We start from the raw sequence: 21,303 nt of genomic DNA on the forward strand, positions 1-21,303 counted from the left end.
TGTCACTGGGAAGAAAGGTTTGTTTCATAAATGGAAGAAATGGAAATGCCACTCATACCAGCAAGCAATAATGTCATGTCATTCTTGGTCCTTATCTCTTGTTTAGTTGAACTCCAGATTGTACTTTCCCCATTATATTTGTGCCTTTTTATATTATTTCATGTCCTGAATAAATCATAAAATATCAAGTGAATCATTATTGGAAAGAAATGGAATACAACAAGAATGCCAATTCAAGGATGGTATTTAGACTTTTTTTGTTTTTATTCAGCTTTGGGTGTAGGCTACATGAATGATTGAATAAGGCTGCATTTGAAACAGTGGACCTAGGTGCTATTTGGATCTTTAATTGAAGCGCGTTCCTTCAGCACACGTGACCCCTGAGCTTGACACCTGCAAATAATTAATGTACGCATGCGCGTATTCAACGGAATATTACATGTCAAAGTACATACCTTGATTATGAACTTCTATTCATGAAAATGGCCAATTCATTTGATGAAAAAACATTGTTGTTTCCTCAGAGCGTCGCTGCTGGCGGTTGTTTACAGAAGTTTTGCAGGTAAACGGAGGATCAATGAAGAACAGCTTTTCTCCCGTGAGAGTGAATAATTTTTCACGAACAGGATGTCGAAGGTTAGGACGGCCAAAGAAAGCAAGTAAGTGCTAAATACGTGTTTAATCTGAAATGCCATTCTGTACATGATTGGGGAAAGACATTACAAACTTTTTCACTGTTCTGGACCCAGTGGCGGTTCTAGACCATTTCAACTGGGGGGGCCAAGCTGGGGCCAGTTGTACTGTTAGAGGGGCCAGTTACATTAGACGTTATTGTTGTCATATCGTTTTCTTCACTGCATTGCCGGCATTAGCAGGCAAAAGACCATGTTCATAATCATTCAACAATTTATTTTCATTTTCTGTCTAATAATGATAGCAAAAATTAGTTATGTAAAACTTATTTCATACTCCACATTTAGGGGGGGCACAAGGGGGTCCAAAATTGTTGTCACAGGGGCACTGCCCCCCCCCAGAACCGCTAGTGTCTGGACCTATGAAGACATCCCTAGTTGCCTCATCAGGACCCAGTGACGTTTAGATGATTGACACTTCATCTCAAAATTCTTGCAGACGTCTGAATTATCGTCATAGCCAGTCCACTCTGCATGTGGTCTCTGAAGAGTGCTAGAGGTGATTTCATCAGCATAACAGATCAGAAAGAAATCCTACACGTAGGACCAGGCCTGAGTAACCATAACTTTCCTTCATCGCCTCTGGCTTGTAAAGTGATTGGATAGGTTTTGTCAACATAAATTACACCTATCAAGTCCTTGTATATCAATGGATATAAAGGGAAGGAATAGGAAACCTGCCTGTCACACCACTGGGATACAGCACCACCTGCCCAAGGAGCCCTGCAGCTCTTCAGGCCGGGGTGCAGGTGTTTACACTGGCACTTAAATCTCGTGAGAATGTAACCGGAGAGGAAGTGACCTCACCCCCCCAGTTTTCTACCCAGTAAAGCTACACCCTGACTGGTGATGGGACAGGCTGGATCCCCCAGTACTCCCAGTGACATCTCCCTAGTGATTTACTGGTGCTCTAATGACGTGCTCGGTTTTTACGAGGGGGGGGGTGTGCGCTTCCAGTGATTTGTGACAGTTTCACATGGTGGGGGGAGGATGGGAGGTAGGTGGACGGGAGCGTGTGTTCAAGAACTCTGCGTTCTCCAGGCCCCGCCCCTCTTTTATTCTCTAATGTACAACACCTGATCTAGAATAAGCCCTTCTATCACCACTCCCTGTTTTTTTACTTAGTGGTCACTGTCTGGTGGGAAAGTTGGGAAGACTATGCTGAGCTGTAGCCTGCAGGGCAGATTTAAGAGAGCACAGCCGTCCCTCACTGTGTTCTGTAGCTGTTACTAGGTTGGTTCTTTACAGGGTTGGCTCCACTTCCACAGCATGTCTTTGGACCTGTTCCTGTCTGTGTTGTATAACATTTAATTTCTCACTCTCAGAATGACATCTTCAATAAATCCTCAACCTGCCCTCTGTGTACTGCACTACAGATAGAAAACCTGCTGGAAGCAGAGCTTGAAGTTGAGCTTTTGTGTGAGTGTTGTGTGTGTGAGATGACACACGGCACCCTGATGTCCACTGAAACCCTACACTTTTATCTCCGCTCTTCTCTTAAAGAGTTCCAGATTGTGCTTCAAGTTCAAACACTGTAGACGGAAGAGACCCAACTGTGACTCTGCCATCAGACATGAAAGGCATATCGCAAATATTTTCCAACACGGGGTAGTATCATTACTGAAGGTAGAGGGGGGGGGGGGGTGATCCTTTGTAGGTGAATGAATGGGGAGATGGCCTTTGGGAGATTAAACGGTACTGAACTGTACTGTCATACAGTTGTTTATTCTTCCTGACTTTTTCCTGTATAATACTATGATCTGTTTCCCAGTGCGATCACCAAATCCTCAGGAGCTTTCGTCTTGGCTGTTTGACACTGTTTTGGGGAGCGTGGGGGGGTGGGGCTTAGACCCCCCCCCCCTCTACAGGAGCAGTAGAGCGTCTTTTGTATGGTGGTTCACAACCTTTCACCTGCTACTGGCTAGCCTCCCTGCTGTGAGGTCACGTTTGGGAGCTGAGGCATGGAGTGGACAGGAGGGGGGGGAGGGGGAAGGTAGGAGAGAAGGGGAATGTAGGTGAGAGGGAAGTAGGGCTGGGCGATATGGCCAAAATAGCATATGGTATTTTTCAAATATTTGACGGTATTTTATGTTTTTGATTAATAAAAGTTCTAAATTTGCTTTGAGTAATGTGTGACCTTAGGGTGGCTATATATAAAATAAACGTCATCTCACTGTCAACTGCGTTTATTTTCAGCGAACTTAACGTGTAAATATTTGTATGAACATAAGATTCAACAACTGAGACATAAACTAAACAAGTTCCACAGAAATTGAATAATGTGTCCCTGAACAAAGGGGGGTTCAAAAGTAACAGTCAGTATCATCGTGTGGCCACCAGCTGCAATAAGTACTGCAGAGCATCTCCTCCTCATGGAGGAGATGCCCCAGATTTGCCAGTTCTTTCTGTGAGATGTTACCCCACTCTTCCACCAAGGCACCTGCAAGTTCCCAGACATTTCTGGGGGGAATGACCCTAGCCCTCACCCTCCGATCCAACAGGTCCCAGATGTGCTCAATGGGTTTGAGATCCGGGTTCTTCGCTGGCCATGGCAGAACACTGACATTCCTGTCTTGCAGGAAATCACACACAGAACGAGCAGTATGGCTGGTGGCATTGTCATGCTGGAGGGTCATGTCAGGATGAGCCTGCAGGAGGGGTACCACATGAGGGAGGAGGATGTCTTCCCTGTAACGCACAGCGTTGAGATTGCCTGCAATGACAAGTTCAGTCCAATGATGCTGTGACACACCGCCCCAGACCATGGCGGACCCTCCACCTCGATCCCGCTCCAGAGTACAGGTCTCGGTCTAACGCTCATTCCTTCGACGATAAACGCGAAACCAACCATCACCCCTGGTGAAACAAAACCGCGACTCGTCAGTGAAGAGCACTTTTTGCCAGTCCTGTCTGGTCCAGCGACTGTGGGTTTGTGCCCATAGGCGACGTTGTTGCCGGTGATGTCTGGTGAGGATCTGCCTTACAACAGGTCAACAAGCCCTCAGTCAAATCAAATCAAATTTATTTATATAGCCTTTCGTACATCAGCTGATATCTCAAAGTGCTGTACAGAAACCCAGCCTAAAACCCCAAACAGCAAGCAATGCATGTGACAGAAGCACGGTGGCTAGGAACAACTCCCTAGGAAAAACTCCCTAGAAAGGCCAAAAACCTAGGAAGAAAGGCTATGAGGGGTGGCCAGTCCTCTTCTGGCTGTGCAGGGTGGATATTATAACAGAACATGGTCAAGATGTTAAAATGTTCATAAATGATCAGCATGGTCAAATAATAATAATCATAGTAGTTGTCGAGGGTGCAACAAGCATGTCCGGTGCACAGGTCAGGGTTCCATAGCCGCAGGCAGAACAGTTGAAACTGGAGCAGCAGCACGGCCAGGTGGACTGGGGACAGCAAGGAGTCATCATGCCAGGTAGTCCTGAGGCATGGTCCTAGGGCTCAGGTCCTCCGAGAGAAAGACAGAAAGAGAGAGAGAATTAGAGAGAGCATATTTAAATTCACACAGGACACCGGATAAGACAAGAGAAATACTCCAGATGTAACAGACTGACCCTAGCCCCCCGACACGTAAACTACTGCAGCATAAATACTGGAGGCTGAGACAGGAGGGATCAGAAGACACTGTGGCCCCATCCGATGATACCCCCGGACAGGGCCAAACAGGCAGGATATAACCCCACCCACTTTGCCAAAGCACAGCCCCCACACCACTAGAGGGATGTCTCCAACCACCAACTTACCGTCCTAAGACAAGGCCGAGTATAGCCCACAACGATCTCCGCCATGGCACAACCCAAGGGGGGGGCGCCAACCCAGACAGGAAGACCACGTCAGTGACTCAACCCACTCAAGTGACGCACCCCTCCCATGGCCGGCATGGAAGAACACCAGTAAGCCAGTGACTCAGCCCCTGTAAAAGGGTTAGAGGCAGAGAATCCCAGTGGAAAGAGGGGAACCGGCAAGGCAGAGACAGCAAGGGCGGTTCGTTGCTCCAGCCTTTCCGTTCACCTTCACACTCCTGGGCCAGACTATACTTAATCATAGGACCTACTGAAGAGATAAGTCTTCAGTAAAGACTTAAAGGTTGAGACTGAGTCTGCGTCTCTCACATTGGTAGGCAGACCATTCCATAAAAATGGAGCTCTATAGGAGAAAGCCCTACCTCCAGCCGTTTGCTTAGAAATTCTAGGGACAATTAGGAGGCCTGCGTCTTGTGACCGTAGCGTACGTGTAGGTATGTACGGCAGGACCAAATCGGAAAGATAGGTAGGAGCAAGCCCATGTAATGCTTTGTAGGTTAGCAGTAAAACCTTGAAATCAGCCCTTGCCTTAACAGGAAGCCAGTGTAGGGAGGCTAGCACTGGAGTAATATGATCAATTTTTTTGGTTCTAGTCAGGATTCTAGCAGCCGTATTTAGCACTAACTGAAGTTTGTTTAGTGCTTTATCCGGGTAGCCGGAAAGTAGAGCATTGCAGTAGTCCAGCCTAGAAGTAACAAAAGCATGGATTAATTTTTCTGCGTCATTTTTGGACAGAAAGTTTCTGATTTTTGCAATGTTACGTAGATGGAAAAAAGCTGTCCTTGAAACAGTCTTGATAGGTCCCGTGTGGCTCAGTTGGTAGAGCATGGTGTTTGCAACGCCAGGGTTGTGGGTTCGATTCCCACGGGGGACCAGTACCGAGAAAAAATGTTTGAAATGTATGCATTCACTACTGTAAGTCGCTCTGGATAAGAGCGTCTGCTAAATGACTAAAATGTTCTTCAAAAGAGAGATCAGGGTCCAGAGTAACGCCGAGGTCCTTCACAGTTTTATTTGAGACGACTGTACAACCATCCAGATTAATTGTCAGATTCAACAGAAGATCTCTTTGTTTCTTGGGACCTAGAACAAGCATCTCTGTTTTGTCCGAGTTTAAAAGTAGAAAGTTTGCAGCCATCCACTTCTTTATGTCTGAAACACAGGCTTCTAGCGAGGGCAATTTTGGGGCTTCACCATGTTTCATTGAAATGTACAGCTGTGTGTCGTCCGCATAGCAGTGAAATTTAACATTATGTTTTCGAATGACATCCTCAAGAGGTAAAATATATAGTGAAAACAATAGTGGTCCTAAAATGGAACCTTGAGGAACACCGAAATTTACAATTGATTTGTCAGAGGACAAACCATTCACAGAGACAAACTGATATCTTTCCGACAGATAAGATCTAAACCAGGCCAGAACTGTCCATGTAGACCAATTTGGGTTTCCAATCTCTCCAAAAGAATGTGGTGATCGATGGTATCAAAAGCGGCACTAAGATCTAGGAGCACGAGGACAGAGCCTCGGTCTGACGTCATTAAAAGGTCATTTACCACCTTCACAAGTGCAGTCTCAGTGCTATGATGGGGTCTAAAACCAGACTGAAGCATTTCGTATACATTGTTTGTCTTCAGGAAGGCAGTGAGTTGCTGTGCAACAGCTTTTTCTAAAATTTTTGAGAGGAATGGAAGATTCGATATAGGCCGATAGTTTTTTATAATTTCTGGGTCAAGATTCGGCTTTTTCAAGAGAGGCTTTATTACTGCCACTTTTAGTGAGCTTGGTACACATCCGGTGGATAGAGTGCCGTTTATTATGTTCAACATAGGAGGGCCAAGCACAGGAAGCAGCTCTTTCAGTAGTTTAGTTGGAATAGGGTCCAGTATGCAGCTTGAGGGTTTGGAGGCCATGATTATTTTCATCATTGTGTCAAGAGATATAGTACTAAAACACTTTAGTATCTCCCTTGATCCTAGGTCCTGGCAGAGTTGTGTAAACTCAGGACAATGGAGCTTTGGAGGAATACCCAGATTTAAAGAGGAGTCCGTAATTTACTTTCTAATGATCATGATCTTTTCCTCAAAGAAGTTCATAAATGTATTACTGCTGAAGTGAAAGCCATCCTCCATTTGCGAAGGCTGCTTTTTAGTTAGCTTTGCGACAGTATCAAAAAGAAATTTCGGATTGTTCTTATTTTCCTCAATTAAGTTGGAAAAATAGGATGACCGAGCAGCAGTGAGGGCTCTTCGATACTGCACGGTACTGTCTTTCCAAGCTAGTCGGAAGACTTCCAGTTTAGTGTGGCGCCATTTCCGTTCCAATTTTCTGGAAGCTTGCTTCAGAGCTCGTGTATTTTCAGTATACCAGGGAGCTAGTTTCTTATGACAGATATTTTGAATTTTTAGGGGTGCAACTGCATCTAGGGTATTGCGCAAGGTTAAATTGAGTTCCTCGGTTAGGTGGTTAACTGATTTTTGTCCTCTGACGTCCTTGGGTAGGCAGAGGGAGTCTGGAAGGGCATCAAGGAATCTTTGGCTTGTCTGAGAATTTATAGCACGACTTTTAATGCTCCTTGGTTGGGGTCTGAGCAGATTATTTGTTGCGATTGCAAACGCAATAAAATGGTGGTCCGATAATCCATGATTATGAGGAAAAACATTAAGATCCACAACATTTATTCCATGGGACAAAACTAGGTCCAGAGTATGACTGTGGCAGTGAGTAGGTCCAGAGACATGTTGGACAAAACCCACTGAGTCGATGATGGCTCCGAAAGCCTTTTGGAGTGGGTCTGTGGACTTTTCCATGTGAATGTTAGTCACCAAAAATTAGAATATTATCTGCTATGACTACAAGATCCGATAGGAATTCAGGGAACTCAGTGAGGAACACTGCATATGGCCCAGGAGGCCTGTAAACAGTAGCTATAAAAAGTGAGTGAGTAGGCTGCATAGATTTCATGACTAGAAGCTCAAAAGACGAAAATGTCATTTTTTTTTTTTGTAAATTGAAATTTGCTATCGTAAATGTTAGCAACACCTCCGCCTTTGCCGGATGCACGGGGGGTATGGTCACTAGTGTAACCAGGGGGTGAGGCCTCATTTAACACAGTAAATTCATCAGGCTTAAGCCATGTTTCAGTCAGGCCAATCACATCAAGATTATGATCAATGATTAGTTCATTGACTATAACTGTCTTGGAAGTGAGGGATCTAACATTAAGTAACCCAATTTTGAGATGTGAGGTATCACAATCTCTTTCAATAATGGCAGGAATGGAGGAGGTCTTTATACTAGTGAGATTGCTAAAGCGAACACCGCCATTTTTAATTTTGCCCAACCTAGATCGAGGCACAGACACGGTCTCAATGGGGAAAGCTGAGCTGACTACGCTGACTGTGCTAGTGGCAGACTCCACTAAGCTGGCAGGCTGGCTAACAGCCTGCTGCCTGGCCTGCACCCTATTTCATTGTGGAGCTAGAGGAGTTAGAGCCCTGTCTATGTTCGTAGATAAGATGAGAGCACCCCTCCAGCTAGGATGGAGTCCGTCACTCCTCAACAGGCCAGGCTTGGTCCTGTTTGTGGGTGAGTCCCAGAAAGAGGGCCAATTATCTACAAATTCTATCTTTTGGGAGGGGCAGAAAACAGTTTTCAACCAGCGATTGAGTTGTGAGACTCTGCTGTAGAGCTCATCACTCCCCCTAACTGGGAGGGGGCCAGAGACAATTAATCGATGCCGACACATCTTTCTAGCTGATTTACACGCTGAAGCTATGTTGCGCTTGGTGACCTCTGACTGTTTCATCCTAACATCGTTGGTGCCGACGTGGATAACAATATCTCTATACTCTCTACACTCGCCAGTTTTAGCTTTAGCCAGCACCGTCTTTAGATTAGCCTTAACGTCGGTAGCCCTGCCCCCTGGTAAACAGTGTATGATCGCTGGATGATTAGTTTTAAGTCTAATACTGCGGGTAATGGAGTCGCCAATGACTAGGGTTTTCAATTTGTCAGAGCTAATGGTGGGAGCCGTCGGCGTCTCAGACCCCACAACGGGAGGAGCAGAGACCAGAGAAGTCTCGGCCTCCGACTCGCTTAATGGGGAGAACCGGTTGAAAGTTTCTGTCGGCTGAATAAGCGACACCGGTTGAGCATTCCTACAGCGTTTCCCTCCAGAAGCCATGAGAAAGTTGTCCGGCTGCGGGGACCGTGCGAGGGGGTTTATACTAACGTTACTATCTGTACTTACTGGTGGCACAGACGCTGTTTCATCCTTTCCTACACTGAAATTGCCCTTGCCTAACGATTGCGTCTGAAGATGGGCTTGCAGCACAGCTATCCTTGCCGTAAGGCGATCGTTCTCCTGTATATTATAAGTACAACAACTGCAATTAGAAGGCATCATGTTAATGTTACTTAGCCTTGGCTGTTTGAAGTCCTGACGAACCATGTCCAGATAAAACCTCCGGGGTGAAAAAGTTGAATGAAAAAAGTTGAGTGAGGGAAAAAGTAAAAATATACGGTAATGAAAAAGTAAAAACCGTCAGGTAGCAAAGTAAGATCGGCAAGAAAACGCACAGCAGCGTAAACAAGTCTGCAAGTTGTGACCGGAAACAGGAAACCGTTCAGAGTTGCAAACTTTACAACTGTTGGACTAATGATTACACCCTAGATGCAGGCAAGAGTGTCCAGCCTCTCTCAGCCAATTGCGAACAGGCTGAGCACTGATGGAGGGATTGTGCATTCCTGGTGTAACTCGGGCAGTTGTTGTTGCCATCCTGTACCTGGCCCGCAGGTGTCATGTTCGGATTTACCTATCCTGTGCAGGTGTTGTTACACGCGGTCTGCCACTGCGAGGACGATCAGCTGTCCGCCCTGTCTCCCTGTAGCGCTGTCTTAGGCGTCTCACAGTACGGACATTGCAATTTATTACCCTGGCCACATCTGCAGTCCTCATGCCTCCTTGCAGCATGCCTGAGGCACGTTCACGCAGATGAGCAGGGACCCTGGGCATCTTTCTGTTGGTGTTTTTCAGAGTCAGTAGAAAGGCCTCTTTAGTGTCCTAAGTTTTCATAACTGTGACCTTAATTGCCTACCGTCTGAAAGCTGTTAGTGTCTTAACGACCGTTCCGCGTGTTCATTAATTGTTTATGGTTCATTGAACAAGCATGGGAAACAGTGTTTAAACCCTTTACAATGAATATCTGTGAAGTTATTTGGATCTTTAGGAATCATCTTTGAAAGACAGGGTCCTGAAAAAGGGACGTTTCTTTTTTTGCTGAGTTTGAAATCATTTAGAATATAATGGGTCTTTCTCCATTCTGATTCTTTTATACTGTTCTATTCAACCTAAAATAATTCCCTGCATTTCCATCAATTTCTGCATTTCCTGCACTCATTTGACATCATTTCCACACTGCCACGATATGGGCAAAAATACTAGGCCTTATTTTTAACCAAATGTTGCAATTGAGATTTAGATCAAAACCCATAGGTGAACTTTTGGAATCATGGAAATATAATGTTTATTGTAATTCTATAGATAGAATATAAATAGTGGGCACTTTGAATACAGTGTTGTTTGACATGACAAATGAATGAAAATGCCATGGACGAGTTATTATGACAGGGTAGGAACCAAGTGATATTCAGGGTTTCCTACAATCTTTGGCTACATTAAATCTTTATTCATGTAACCAACATATTCATGCTTCTCCTATTCCTCTTTGATTTAGAAGATACTGCTGCACGAACAACATGCTGATTTAGGCCTCCACCAGCACTGGTATTAGGCTGTATTAGCTAGGTACGTTTCCTCTGACTCAGTACTTTTATTAGCTCTTTAGCTAGCCAGCTAACTAGCGATTAGCATTAGTGGCTAACACGATTTAGCTTAACTTGCTAAGAAAATACAAACTAGCTGTTTGCAGATGTAAGAAACACAAACTAATATTGTAATTATAGAACGCTTGTGGATTTATATTAAGATCAAAGTGGAAACAACATCGTTGTCATCAACATTGTTGCATGTGCTGCATTGACCATGCAGACTGAATGAAAGTGTCTCGTGGTCAAGCAACAACAACATGCACTCCGTGAGTGACAGGTGGGACTAGGTCTGTGTGGAAAGCGGCATGGAGAGAGAGAGGAGAGAGGGATGACTCAAGTAGCAGAGTAAACTATACAAATGGACGTTACACACGGCATATCACATTTAACAAACCAAACATTAAAATACCGTTATAGAAGGTAAAGCAAAAACCCAAACCGTTCCCGGTGTGTGTGTGTGTGAGTGTATATAGTAACATACGGTGGACCTCCCAGCCCTAGAGGGAAGGTAGGTTTGGAGAGTGGGGGAAGGTGGGGTGAAAAAAGGGCATGCCAGCAGAGAGGAAGCATTTGTTGTTTCTTGAGCCTGAGAAATTTGTGAAGCGCTGCTGTTACATGTTATCCAGTGCATTCGGGAAGTATTCAGACCCCTTGACTTTTTTCGTATTTTGTTACATTTTCAGCCTTATTCTAAAAATGATTAAATCGTTTTTTCCCTCAATCTACACACAATACCCCATAATGACAAAGCCAAAACGGGTTTAGTCGCTTTTTCAATTACAAGCTTGGCACACCTGTATTTGGGGAGTTTCTCCCATTCTCTGCAGATCCTCTCAAGTTCTGTCAGGTTGGATGTGGAGATTTTCAATCGGGTTCAATTCCAGGCTCTGGCTGGGCCACTCAAGGACTTTCAGAGACTTGTCCTGAAGCCACTCCTGCGTTGTCTTGGCTGTGTGCTTAGGGTCATTGTCCTGTTGGAAGGTGAACATTCGGGAAGAGTTCCTGCCTCGCAAAAACATCCCCACAGCATTATGCTTCCACCCCCAATGCTTCACCGTAGGGATGGTGCCAAAGTGTTCAATCTTGGTTTCCTCAGACAAGAGAATCTTGTTTCTCATGATCTGAGAGTCCTTTAGGTGCCTTTTGGCAAACTCCAAGCGGGCTGTCACGTGCCTTTTTTACTGAGGAGTGGCTTCTGTCTGGCCACTCTACGATAAAGGCCTGATTGGTGGATTGCTGCAGAGATTGTTGTCCTTCTGGAAGGTTCTCCCATCTCCACAGAGGAACTCTGGAGCTCTGTCAGAGTGACCATCGGGTTCTTGGTCACCTCCCTAACCAAGGTCCTTCTCCCCCGATTGCTCGATTTGGCCGGGCGGCCAGGTCTAGGAAGAGTCTTTCTCCTAACTTCTTCCATTTAAGAATGATGGAGGCCACTGTGTTCTTGGGGACCTTCAATGCTGCAGACATGTTTTGGTACCCTTCCCCAGATCTGTGCCACGACACAATCCTGTCTCGGAGCTCTACAGAGAATTCCTTTGACCTCATGTCTTGGTTTTTGCTCTGACATGCACTGTCAACTGTGGGACCTTTTATATAGACTTGAGGTTGACAACGCCGATATCGATTTTATTTTATTTTTTATTTTTTTTAATTTTTTTGGAAGACCAAAACAAGTCAATACCGATTTAATCAACCGTTTTTTATATATTTGTAATAATGACAATTACAACAATACTGAATGAACACTTTTATTTTAACTTAATATAATACATCAATAAAATCAATTTAGTCTCAAATAAATAATGAAACATGTTCAATTTGGTTTAAATAATGCAAAAACAAAGTGTTGGAGAAGAAAGTAAAAGTGAAATATTTGCCATGTAACAAAAGCTAACGTTCAGAACATGAGAACATATGAAAGCTGGTGGTTCCTTTTAACATGAGTCTTCAATATTCCCAGGTATGAAGTTTTAGGTTGTAGTTTTAGGTTGTAGTTATTATAGGAATATTTGTCTCTATACCATTATTATTTCATATACCTTTGACTATTGGATGTTCTTATAGGCACTATAGTGTTGCCAGCCTAATCTCGGGAGTTGATGGGCTTGAAGTCATAAACAGCGCAATGCTTGAAGCACAGCGAAGAGCTGCTGGCAAATGCAGGAAAGTGCTGTTTGAATGAATGCTTGCAAGCCTGCTGCTGCCTACCACCGCTCAGTCAGACTGCTCTATCAAATACCAAATCATAGACTTAATTATAATATACTAACACACAGAAATACGAGTCTTAGGTCATTAATATGGTCAAATCCGGAAACTATAATTTTGAAAACAAAACGTTTATTCTTTCAGTGAAATACGGAACCATTCTGTATTTTATCTAACCGGTGGCATCGCTAAGTCTAAATATGGCTGTTACATTGCACAACCTTCAATGTTATTTCATAATTATGTACAATTCTGGCAAATTAATTACGGTCTTTGTTAGGAAGAAATGGTTTTCACACAGTTCGCAACGAGCTAAGCAGCCCAAACTGTTGCATATACCCTGACTCTGTTGCACAGAACGCAAGAGAAGTGACACAATTTCATTAGTTAAAAGAAATTCATGTTAGCAGGCAATATTAACTAAATATGCAGGTTGACAAATATATACTTGTGCATTGATTTTAAGAAAGGCAATGATGTTTATGGTTAGATACACATTGGTGCAACGACAGTGTTTTTTTCGCGAATGCGCTTGTTAAATCATCACCTGTTTGGTGAAGTTGAAGTAGGCTGTGATTCGATGAGAAATTAACAGGCACCGCATTGATTATATGCAACACAGGACAAGCTAGATAAGCTAGTAATATCAACCATGTGTAGTTGACTAGTGATTATGTTAAGATTGATTGTTTTTTATAAGATAAGTTTAATGTTAGCTAGCAACTTACCTTGGCTCCTTGCTGCACTCACGTAACAGGTAGTCAGCCTGCCACGTGGTCTCCTCGTGGAGTGCAATGTAATCGGTCATGATCGGTGTCCAAAAACTGAAATCGTCCCTAATTAATCGGCCATTCCGATGAATCGGTCAACCTCTATAGACAGGTGTGTGCCTTTCCAAATATTTCCAATCAATTGAGTTTACCACAGGTGGACTCCAAGTTGTAGACACATCTCAAGGATGATCGATGGAAACAGGATGCACCTGAGATCAATTTCGAGTCTCATAGCAAAGGGTCTGAATACTTAGGTATTTCTGTTTTACATTTTTAATACATTCGCAAAAATTGAATGCTGGATGATTTTATATAATTCTCAGTAACAGGGATGTAAATACATTTTGTGCTCAAAATTTGAATAAGCTTTTTGTGCGTATGGAAAGTTTCGGGGATCTTTTTATTTTAGCTCATGAAACATGGAACCAACACTTTACAAATCGCGTTTTATATTTTTGTTCACTAGTTTTCACAATGTACTTTTTGTTGTAAAGAATGTTTTCGCTTCATCTAGTTTTTATTTTGTGGTCTAAGGCCATATCTACCTTCTAAAAATAGAAAATGAGAGAGCTGTCACCAAATGTTTATATTTCTAACAGTAGCTATTGTAATTCATATGAAGGCTATATCTAGTTTATATTTTGCCTTCCTTGTTGACAAAAATAAATAAAACCGAGTCGGGCAGAATACTTGAAAAATTGCATCTGTAAGTAAACCTACTAATAAGAGTTAGCCACTGTGCAGAATATTTAATATCCTACATGACAGTTATTTTGAACTTTTTAAATAATTCATTATTTCAATTTGCTCTAAAATCTAATTATTGTATGTCAGCAACATACTGAATATCTCTATAGATTGGAGAAATATTATTAGGCTACTAGTGATCGGCACCAAAATGGAAAGTCTGTCAGTTAACCTCGCTAGGGTAGGGGGCAGTATTTTCACATCCGGATAAAAAACGTACCCGATTTAATCTGGTTATTACTACTGCCCAGAAACTAGAATATGCATATAATTGTTTGATTTGGATAGAAGGCACCCTAAAGTTTCTAAAACTGTTTGAATGGTGTCTGTGAGTATAACAGAACTCATATGGCAGGCCAAAACCTGAGAAGATTCTGTACAGGAAGTGCCCTCTCTGACCATTTCTTGGCCTTCTATACTCTCTTTATCGAAAACAGAGGATCTCTGCTGTAACGTGACACTTTCTAAGGCTCCCATAGGCTCTCAGAAGGCGCCAGAACGTTGAATGATGACTTTGCAGCCCCTGCCTGAAAAACAGTAGCGCATTTGGATAGTGGTCGATCTGAGAACAATGAGACGGGCGCACGCGTGCACGTGAAGAGGCCATTTTACATTTTCAGTCTTTGAACGAAAAAGACGTCTCCCGGTCGGAATATTATCGCTATTTTACGAGAAAAATCGCATAAAAATTGATTTTAAACAGCGTTTGACATGCTTCGAAGTACCGGTAATGGAATATTTTGCATTTTTTTGTCACGATACGCGTCCGCGCGTCACCGTTCGGATAGTGTCTTGAACGCAAGAACAAAACAGAGGATATTTGAACATAACTATGGATTATTTTGAACCAAAACAACATTTGTGGATGAAGTAGAAGTCCTGTGAGTGCATTCTGACGAAGAACAGCAAAGGTAATCCAATTTTTCTTATAGTAATTCTGAGTTTAGTGAACGCCAAACTTGGTGGGTGTCAAATTAGCTAGCCCGTGATGGCGAGCTATCTACTCAGAATATTGCAAAATGTGCTTTTGCCGAAAAGCTATTTTAAAATCTGACACCGCGATTGCATAATGGAGTTCTGTATCTTTAATTCTTAAAATAATTGTATGTTTTTTGTGAACGTTTATCGTGAGTAATTTAGTAAATTCACCGGAGGTTTTCGGTATGTTTGCTAGTTCTGAACGTCACATGCTAATGTAAAAAGCTGGTTTTTGATATAAATATGAACTTGATTGAACAAAACATGCATGTATTGTATAACATAATGTCCTAGGAGTGTCATCTGATGAAGATCATCAAAGGTTAGTGCTGCATTTAGCTGTGGTTTTGGTTTTTGTGACATTATATGCTAGCTTGAAAAATGGGTGTGTGATTATTTCTGGCTGGGTACTCTCCTGACATAATCTAATGTTTTGCTTTCATTGTAAAGCCTTTTTGAATTTGGACAATGTGGTTAGATTGAGAGTCTTGTCTTTAAAATGGTGTAAAATAGTCATATGTTTGAGAAATTGAAGTAATAGCATTTCTAAGGTATTTGAATATTGCGCCACTCGATTCCACTGGCTGTTGACTAGGTGGGATGATTTCGTCCCACATACCCTAGAGAGGTTAATAGGCTGCATTTTCTTCGATATGGAAATGTACTGGCCTGCACAGGTAGGAAAGTGTCCAGACTTTGTGCTGGTTGAACAGTTTCGCTGTTATGGAAGCTTAATTCGAATAAAACATCTGAAAATCATCCCATCGACACCTGATGGGATGATATTCTGATGGCGCACCAGACGGCTGCTGACAAACATTTATCAGCAAAATGGTGTACAGTCGTGGCCAAAAGTTTTGAGAATGACACAAATATTCATTTTCACAAAGTCTACTGCCTCAGTTTGTATGATGGCAATTTGCATATACTCCAGAATGTTATGAAGAGTGATCAGATGAATTGCAATTAATTGCAAAGTCCCTATTTGCCATGGAAATGAACTGAATCCCCCAAAAACATTTCCACTGCATTTCAGCCCTGCCACAAAAGGACCAGCTGACATCATGTTAGTGATTCTCTTGTTAACACAGGTGTGAGTGTTGACGAGGACAAGGCTGGAGATCACTCTGTCATGCTGATTGAGTTCGAATAACAGACTGGAAGCTTCAAAAGGAGGGTGGTGCTTGGAATAATTGTTCTTCCTCTGTCAACCATGGTGACCTGCAAGATAACACGTGCCGTCATCATTGCTTTGCACAAAAAGGGCTTCGCAGGCAAGGATATTGCTGCCAGTAAGATTGCACCTAAATCAACCATTTATCAGATCATCAAGAACTTCAAGGAAAGCGGTTCAATTGTTGTGAAGAAGGCTTCAGGGCGCCCAAGAAAGTCCAGCAAGCGCCAGGACCGTCTCCTAAAGTTGATTCAGCTGCGGGATCGGGGCTTGCTCAGGAATGGTAGCAGGCAGGTGTGAGTGCATCTGCACGCACAGTGAGGCGAAGACATTTGGAGGATGGCCTGGTGTCAAGAAGGGCAGCAAAGAAGCCAAACATCAGGGACAGACTGATATTCTGCAAAAGGTACAGGGATTGGACTCCTGAGGACTGGGGTAAAGTCATTTTCTCTGATGAATCCCCTTTCCGATTGTTTGGGGCATCCGGAAAAAAGCTTGTCCGGAGAAGACAAGGTGAGAGCTACCATCAGTCCTGTGTCATGCCAACAGTAAAGCATCCTGAGACCATTCATGTGTAGGGTTGCTTCTCAACCAAGGGAGTGGGCTCACTCACAATTTTGCTTAAGAACACAGCCATGAATAAAGAATGGTACCAACGCATACTCCGAGAGCAACTTCTCCCAACCATCCAGGAACAGTTTGGTGACGAACAATGCCTTTTCCAGCATGATGGAGCACCTTGCCATAAGGCAAAAGTGATAACTAAGTGGCTCCGGGAACAAAACATTGATATTTTGGGTCCATGGCCAGGAAACTCCCCAGACCTTAATCCCATTGAGAACTTGTGGTCAATCCTCAAGAGGCGGGTAGACAAACAAAAACCCACAAATTCTGACAAACTCCAAGCATTGATTATGCAAGAATGGGCTGCCATCAGTCAGGATGTGGCCCAGAAGTTGATTGACAGCATGCCAGTGCGGATTGCAGAGGTCTTGAAAAGAAGGATCAATACATATTGACTCTTCATCAACTTCATGTAATTGTCAATAAAAGCCTTTGACACTTATGAAATGCTTGTAATTATACTTCAGTAATCCATAGTAACATTTGACAAAAATATCTAAAGACACTGAAGCAGCAAACTTTGTGGAAATTAATATTTGTCATTCTCAAAACTTTTGGCCACGACTGTATGTGATTGCAAAATCGAATGTTTCTTTTGCCTACGCTAACCGAAAGTCACCTTTAACTTGATTCGTCATTCACGTGGTTCTTCAATAATTATACATGGACTAACAGCCTACTTGTTAGATGCGCTTTTGGTGGCCAGTTGTTTAGTCTGGCATGTATTGTGATAGGCCTATTGTTGACCATCATCAGCTGATCCAGTAAATCATTTTCTGAATAACAGTCGAGTGATTTAAATTGATATTGTCTGCTTTATTTACAGCAGGTTCTAGTAAGAAAGCATCAAGGTAATGATTTAAAGGAGAAGTGTTCTTTTTTTATAACCACATCTAAATGTTTTATGGAAATAGATGTTATAGAAGGGTCCAGGCACATTTTTTGTGAAATCAGGTTTTTGAGAAACTTACCACAAACAGCAAATCACTTCCTCATCCTCGATGTGCAGTATGGGGGCCTTGGAAAAAAAACATGAACAAAGGCTTCAAAAACACCCAAATACTTATTTTTAGAAACGGCAAAGCTCACAGTATGGTGATGAAATTGTCATTCCGAACTTCACATGTTTCTGTGTGTCGGATTGGACACCTAGTCCACTGTGTGCAATTGTGTAGGCTATTGCGCAATACCCACTGGTATTGTCCTTTCCATTATTCAGGACATTTTTATTTAGAATGGCCGCAAATTAGTTGCCAAGTGTGCTTTATAAACAAAAATATCTGGTAATCAGGTTATGAAATGTCATGACAAAGAAATATTAAATTATAGACCTAGATCAGTGGTCACCAACCTTTTCTGAGTCAAGATCACTTTCTGAGTCCAAAAGCAAGCCGAGATCTACCGCTTAGATAAAAAGAAAAAACATGACTTAATAAACATAAGCCTATGCAACATTAACCAATTAAAAACAGTTCTGTAGCAATGAGGTTTGTGCAGTAAGCTATAGGCCCAATACATTATCACTGCATACTGTCTATGCTTGAATTGCCCTGCCAATGTTGTTCTTCTCAGACAATGGTAATAGATAATTTGTATTACTTGTGAAGCACAGCTGAAGGACCGTAATTAGCTTTTTATTTTACTGATGTTCAGTCTTAGGGGAGGGAGCAGCGTTGAGGCTGCCTCTCACCTGACTCACTACTCTCCCTCCCTCCACTGAGAAAAGGAGACACTGTCTTCCAGCTGATGGTGAAACTCAAGTCGCACTGCATTATTTCTGCCTCATGCACCAATTCATGTTGTTTCTCCTATGACCAGAGACTGAAATATTCCTCTATTATTAAAAAAGACACAAGCTGCTAATAATAACAACGCAAGCTTATTGAAACATCACTTTGCTATACTCATTCATTACAGCTGCAGTGCTGGTTGTAGCGAGAGTGGAATTGGGGAGAACGCACATTTTACGGCTTATAAAAAAGTGTTTAACAAAGTGTTGAATAACAACTTAAACATGAACTTACTTATAAAAACAGCAGCTGTATCCCGAGTGGCGCATCGGTCTAAGGCACTGGATCTCAGTGGTAGAGGTGTCACTACAGACCCTGCTTCGAATCCAGGCTCTATCACATCTGGCTGTGATTGGGAGTCCCGTAGGGTGGTGCACAATTGACCCAGTGTCGTCCGGGTTAGGGGAGGGTTTGGCCAGGGTAGGCCGTCATTGTAAAATAAGAATTTGTTCTTAACTGACTTGCCTAGTTAAATAAAGGTTACACACACCACACTGACCCAAAAATGTATTTGTTGGCATTTACGTATGTCCCCATTACCAGTAAAACATAATCAAAACCTATTTCTTTCACTTACTTGCTGTGCTGTTTCGTTCATTTCTTCAGTCGTTTCATTCTCAACGAGGATTTCTATGGAATGCCGTTTGGGTCTTTGCATATCAAAGAAGATACACGTCAAATAACACTAGTTGTCTCGCGCACCTATAGTGCTGGTCATAAAAACAAAGCTAGCTAGCTCATGGATGCAAACAATGTTCTTCCCCAAAAACATAGCAAAACGACATATGCTACTGAAACAGATATCGTTAGCTAGCTAGCTATATAACTAGGTGTCATCACCTAAAATAACCCTAATTTATAAGACAGTTCTTATTTGATTACTGGTGGTCTGACCCATCTATGTGAAGATGGGTCAGACCCATCCATGTGCCACATTAAGGATTAGCCACAATAGTGGACTTTGCGGTTTGCCTTCAAAATAAAAGTATGGCATAATTCTACTATTTGTATTCATTTTCATCACTGTCAATGACATACTTTTATTTTGAAGGCAAACCACAAAGTCCACTATTGTGCCTAATCCTTGTGGCTAGCTTCACAACACATAACCTGGTCCGGTAGAGCCTCACTAGCCAGATGAAGCTAGCTGGCTGCTTATTAAGTTAGCTTTGGGCAACAGGGTTAAGTAGCTAGCTAGCTATTTATTTTCATGAACTGAAGTTCAATTTCAATAGGCGAACAACCAGTGGCTACCTAGCTAATATTTACTCACAAGGATTCTTAAATCATTGATGAGAATAATGAAAATTACTGCAGTTTCTACTGGTCATTGTTTTCAGGCTGGTTGTATTGGTGCTAGCTAGGTACCAAGCTAAAGCTAGCTACCCCAGAAGTTGCGGTCGAACAAATAATGCTTATTAACAACGCGGTATTGTAAACACATTGTTCGTGGCCGGTGTTTGTTTGTTTGCAGACTTTTTTTGTACAGCTTTGACAGTGCTACTGTATCCTTTTTGACACGCAAAGACCCAAACGGTGTTCCATAGTATGTATGTCGTGACGCTAATAGCAGTGACGCTATTACTGTGTAACTCCGGTAGGGCAACATCTGAAAAATAGCGCACTTGGTAGTGTGTACCGGTGCTCGACCAGGCGCCAAAAGCCAACATAACCCATGACAGAGAACGGTTGATTGTTAGGGGCAATGAATCCAATTATCTTGACTTTAATGGATTTTGCCTGAGTTGTCTCGCTGTTCTTACTCTTTCAAATGACTGCTTGACTTGTTGACTGCTCGATCCACACATTAGACATTGTGGGCTAGGTTAGGGGTGCTGTGTTGCAAGTGTAGCGCCAAATTTTAAGTGGCGTCATTACGTCATGTACCTACGTTATATAGGTATGCACGGCAGCTTTGACATCGGTTTTTAACATTGTCGTTAAACTAACTGGGCGATACCGATGTTTGCATTTTAAGCTAATATCGTCCCATTCCGATATGTTCACTTATTTTATTTATTTGTATTTTTAGTTGTTACCTACCATTACCACCTGGGGGCGGCCCGTCAGGAAGTACAGGATCCAGTTGCAGGAGGAGGTGTTTAGTCCCAGGGTCTTTAGCTTAGTGATGAGCGTTGAGGGCACTGTGGTGTAGAACGCTGACATAGGTGTTACTTTTGTCCAGGTGGGAAAGGGCAGTGCGGAGTGCAATAGAGATTACGTCGTCTGTGGTTTCTGGGAGGATTGTGTTGTGAGCCATAACCAGCCTTTCAGACACATGAAATGGTTAAAAATGGGAACACTTTGCCTTCCCGGCACTAGAGCTGGTGAATGAAGTTCACCTACCGCCAACAGCACTAAACCGGAAGTAAATAAAACGGTTTATTTTTCATTTTTACAGAAAAGTAAATGAATGCCTCGGAGATCGACCAGTTGGTGACCACTGTCCTAGATCTATTGTTCTTAGACCCAATGTGTGTCTCCTCACTTATATCAATGAATACATGATGGGGATTGAGTTGAGCAGGTGAGTTGATTCAATTTGAATTATGTGAATAACCTAATGATGATGACATTGATGATGGTGAGACCCCAGTTACAAATTGACTGTAGTCCCTTAAATCATAAGCTATAGTTACTTACTCTCAAACATCACAATGTTTACATTT

The 21,303-nt window shown here is 42.6% G+C and overlaps 1 protein-coding gene across 1 annotated transcript in view; it reads left to right on the plus strand.

Annotated features, from left to right (window-relative positions):
* Positions 1 to 425: 425 nt before the first annotated feature.
* The window catches only part of LOC106607972 (pleckstrin homology domain-containing family G member 1), a 127,617-nt gene continuing 106,739 nt past the window's right edge, over positions 426 to 21,303 (plus strand). Inside the window, exon 1 of the mRNA XM_014205508.2 lies at positions 426 to 659. Coding sequence (XP_014060983.1) covers positions 578 to 659 — 82 coding nt within the window. The 5' untranslated portion in view covers positions 426 to 577. The remainder of the gene's footprint in view (positions 660 to 21,303) is intronic.

The sequence above is a fragment of the Salmo salar genome, chromosome ssa06 (assembly GCF_905237065.1).
Source record: "Salmo salar chromosome ssa06, Ssal_v3.1, whole genome shotgun sequence".
Taxonomy (NCBI): domain Eukaryota; kingdom Metazoa; phylum Chordata; class Actinopteri; order Salmoniformes; family Salmonidae; genus Salmo; species Salmo salar.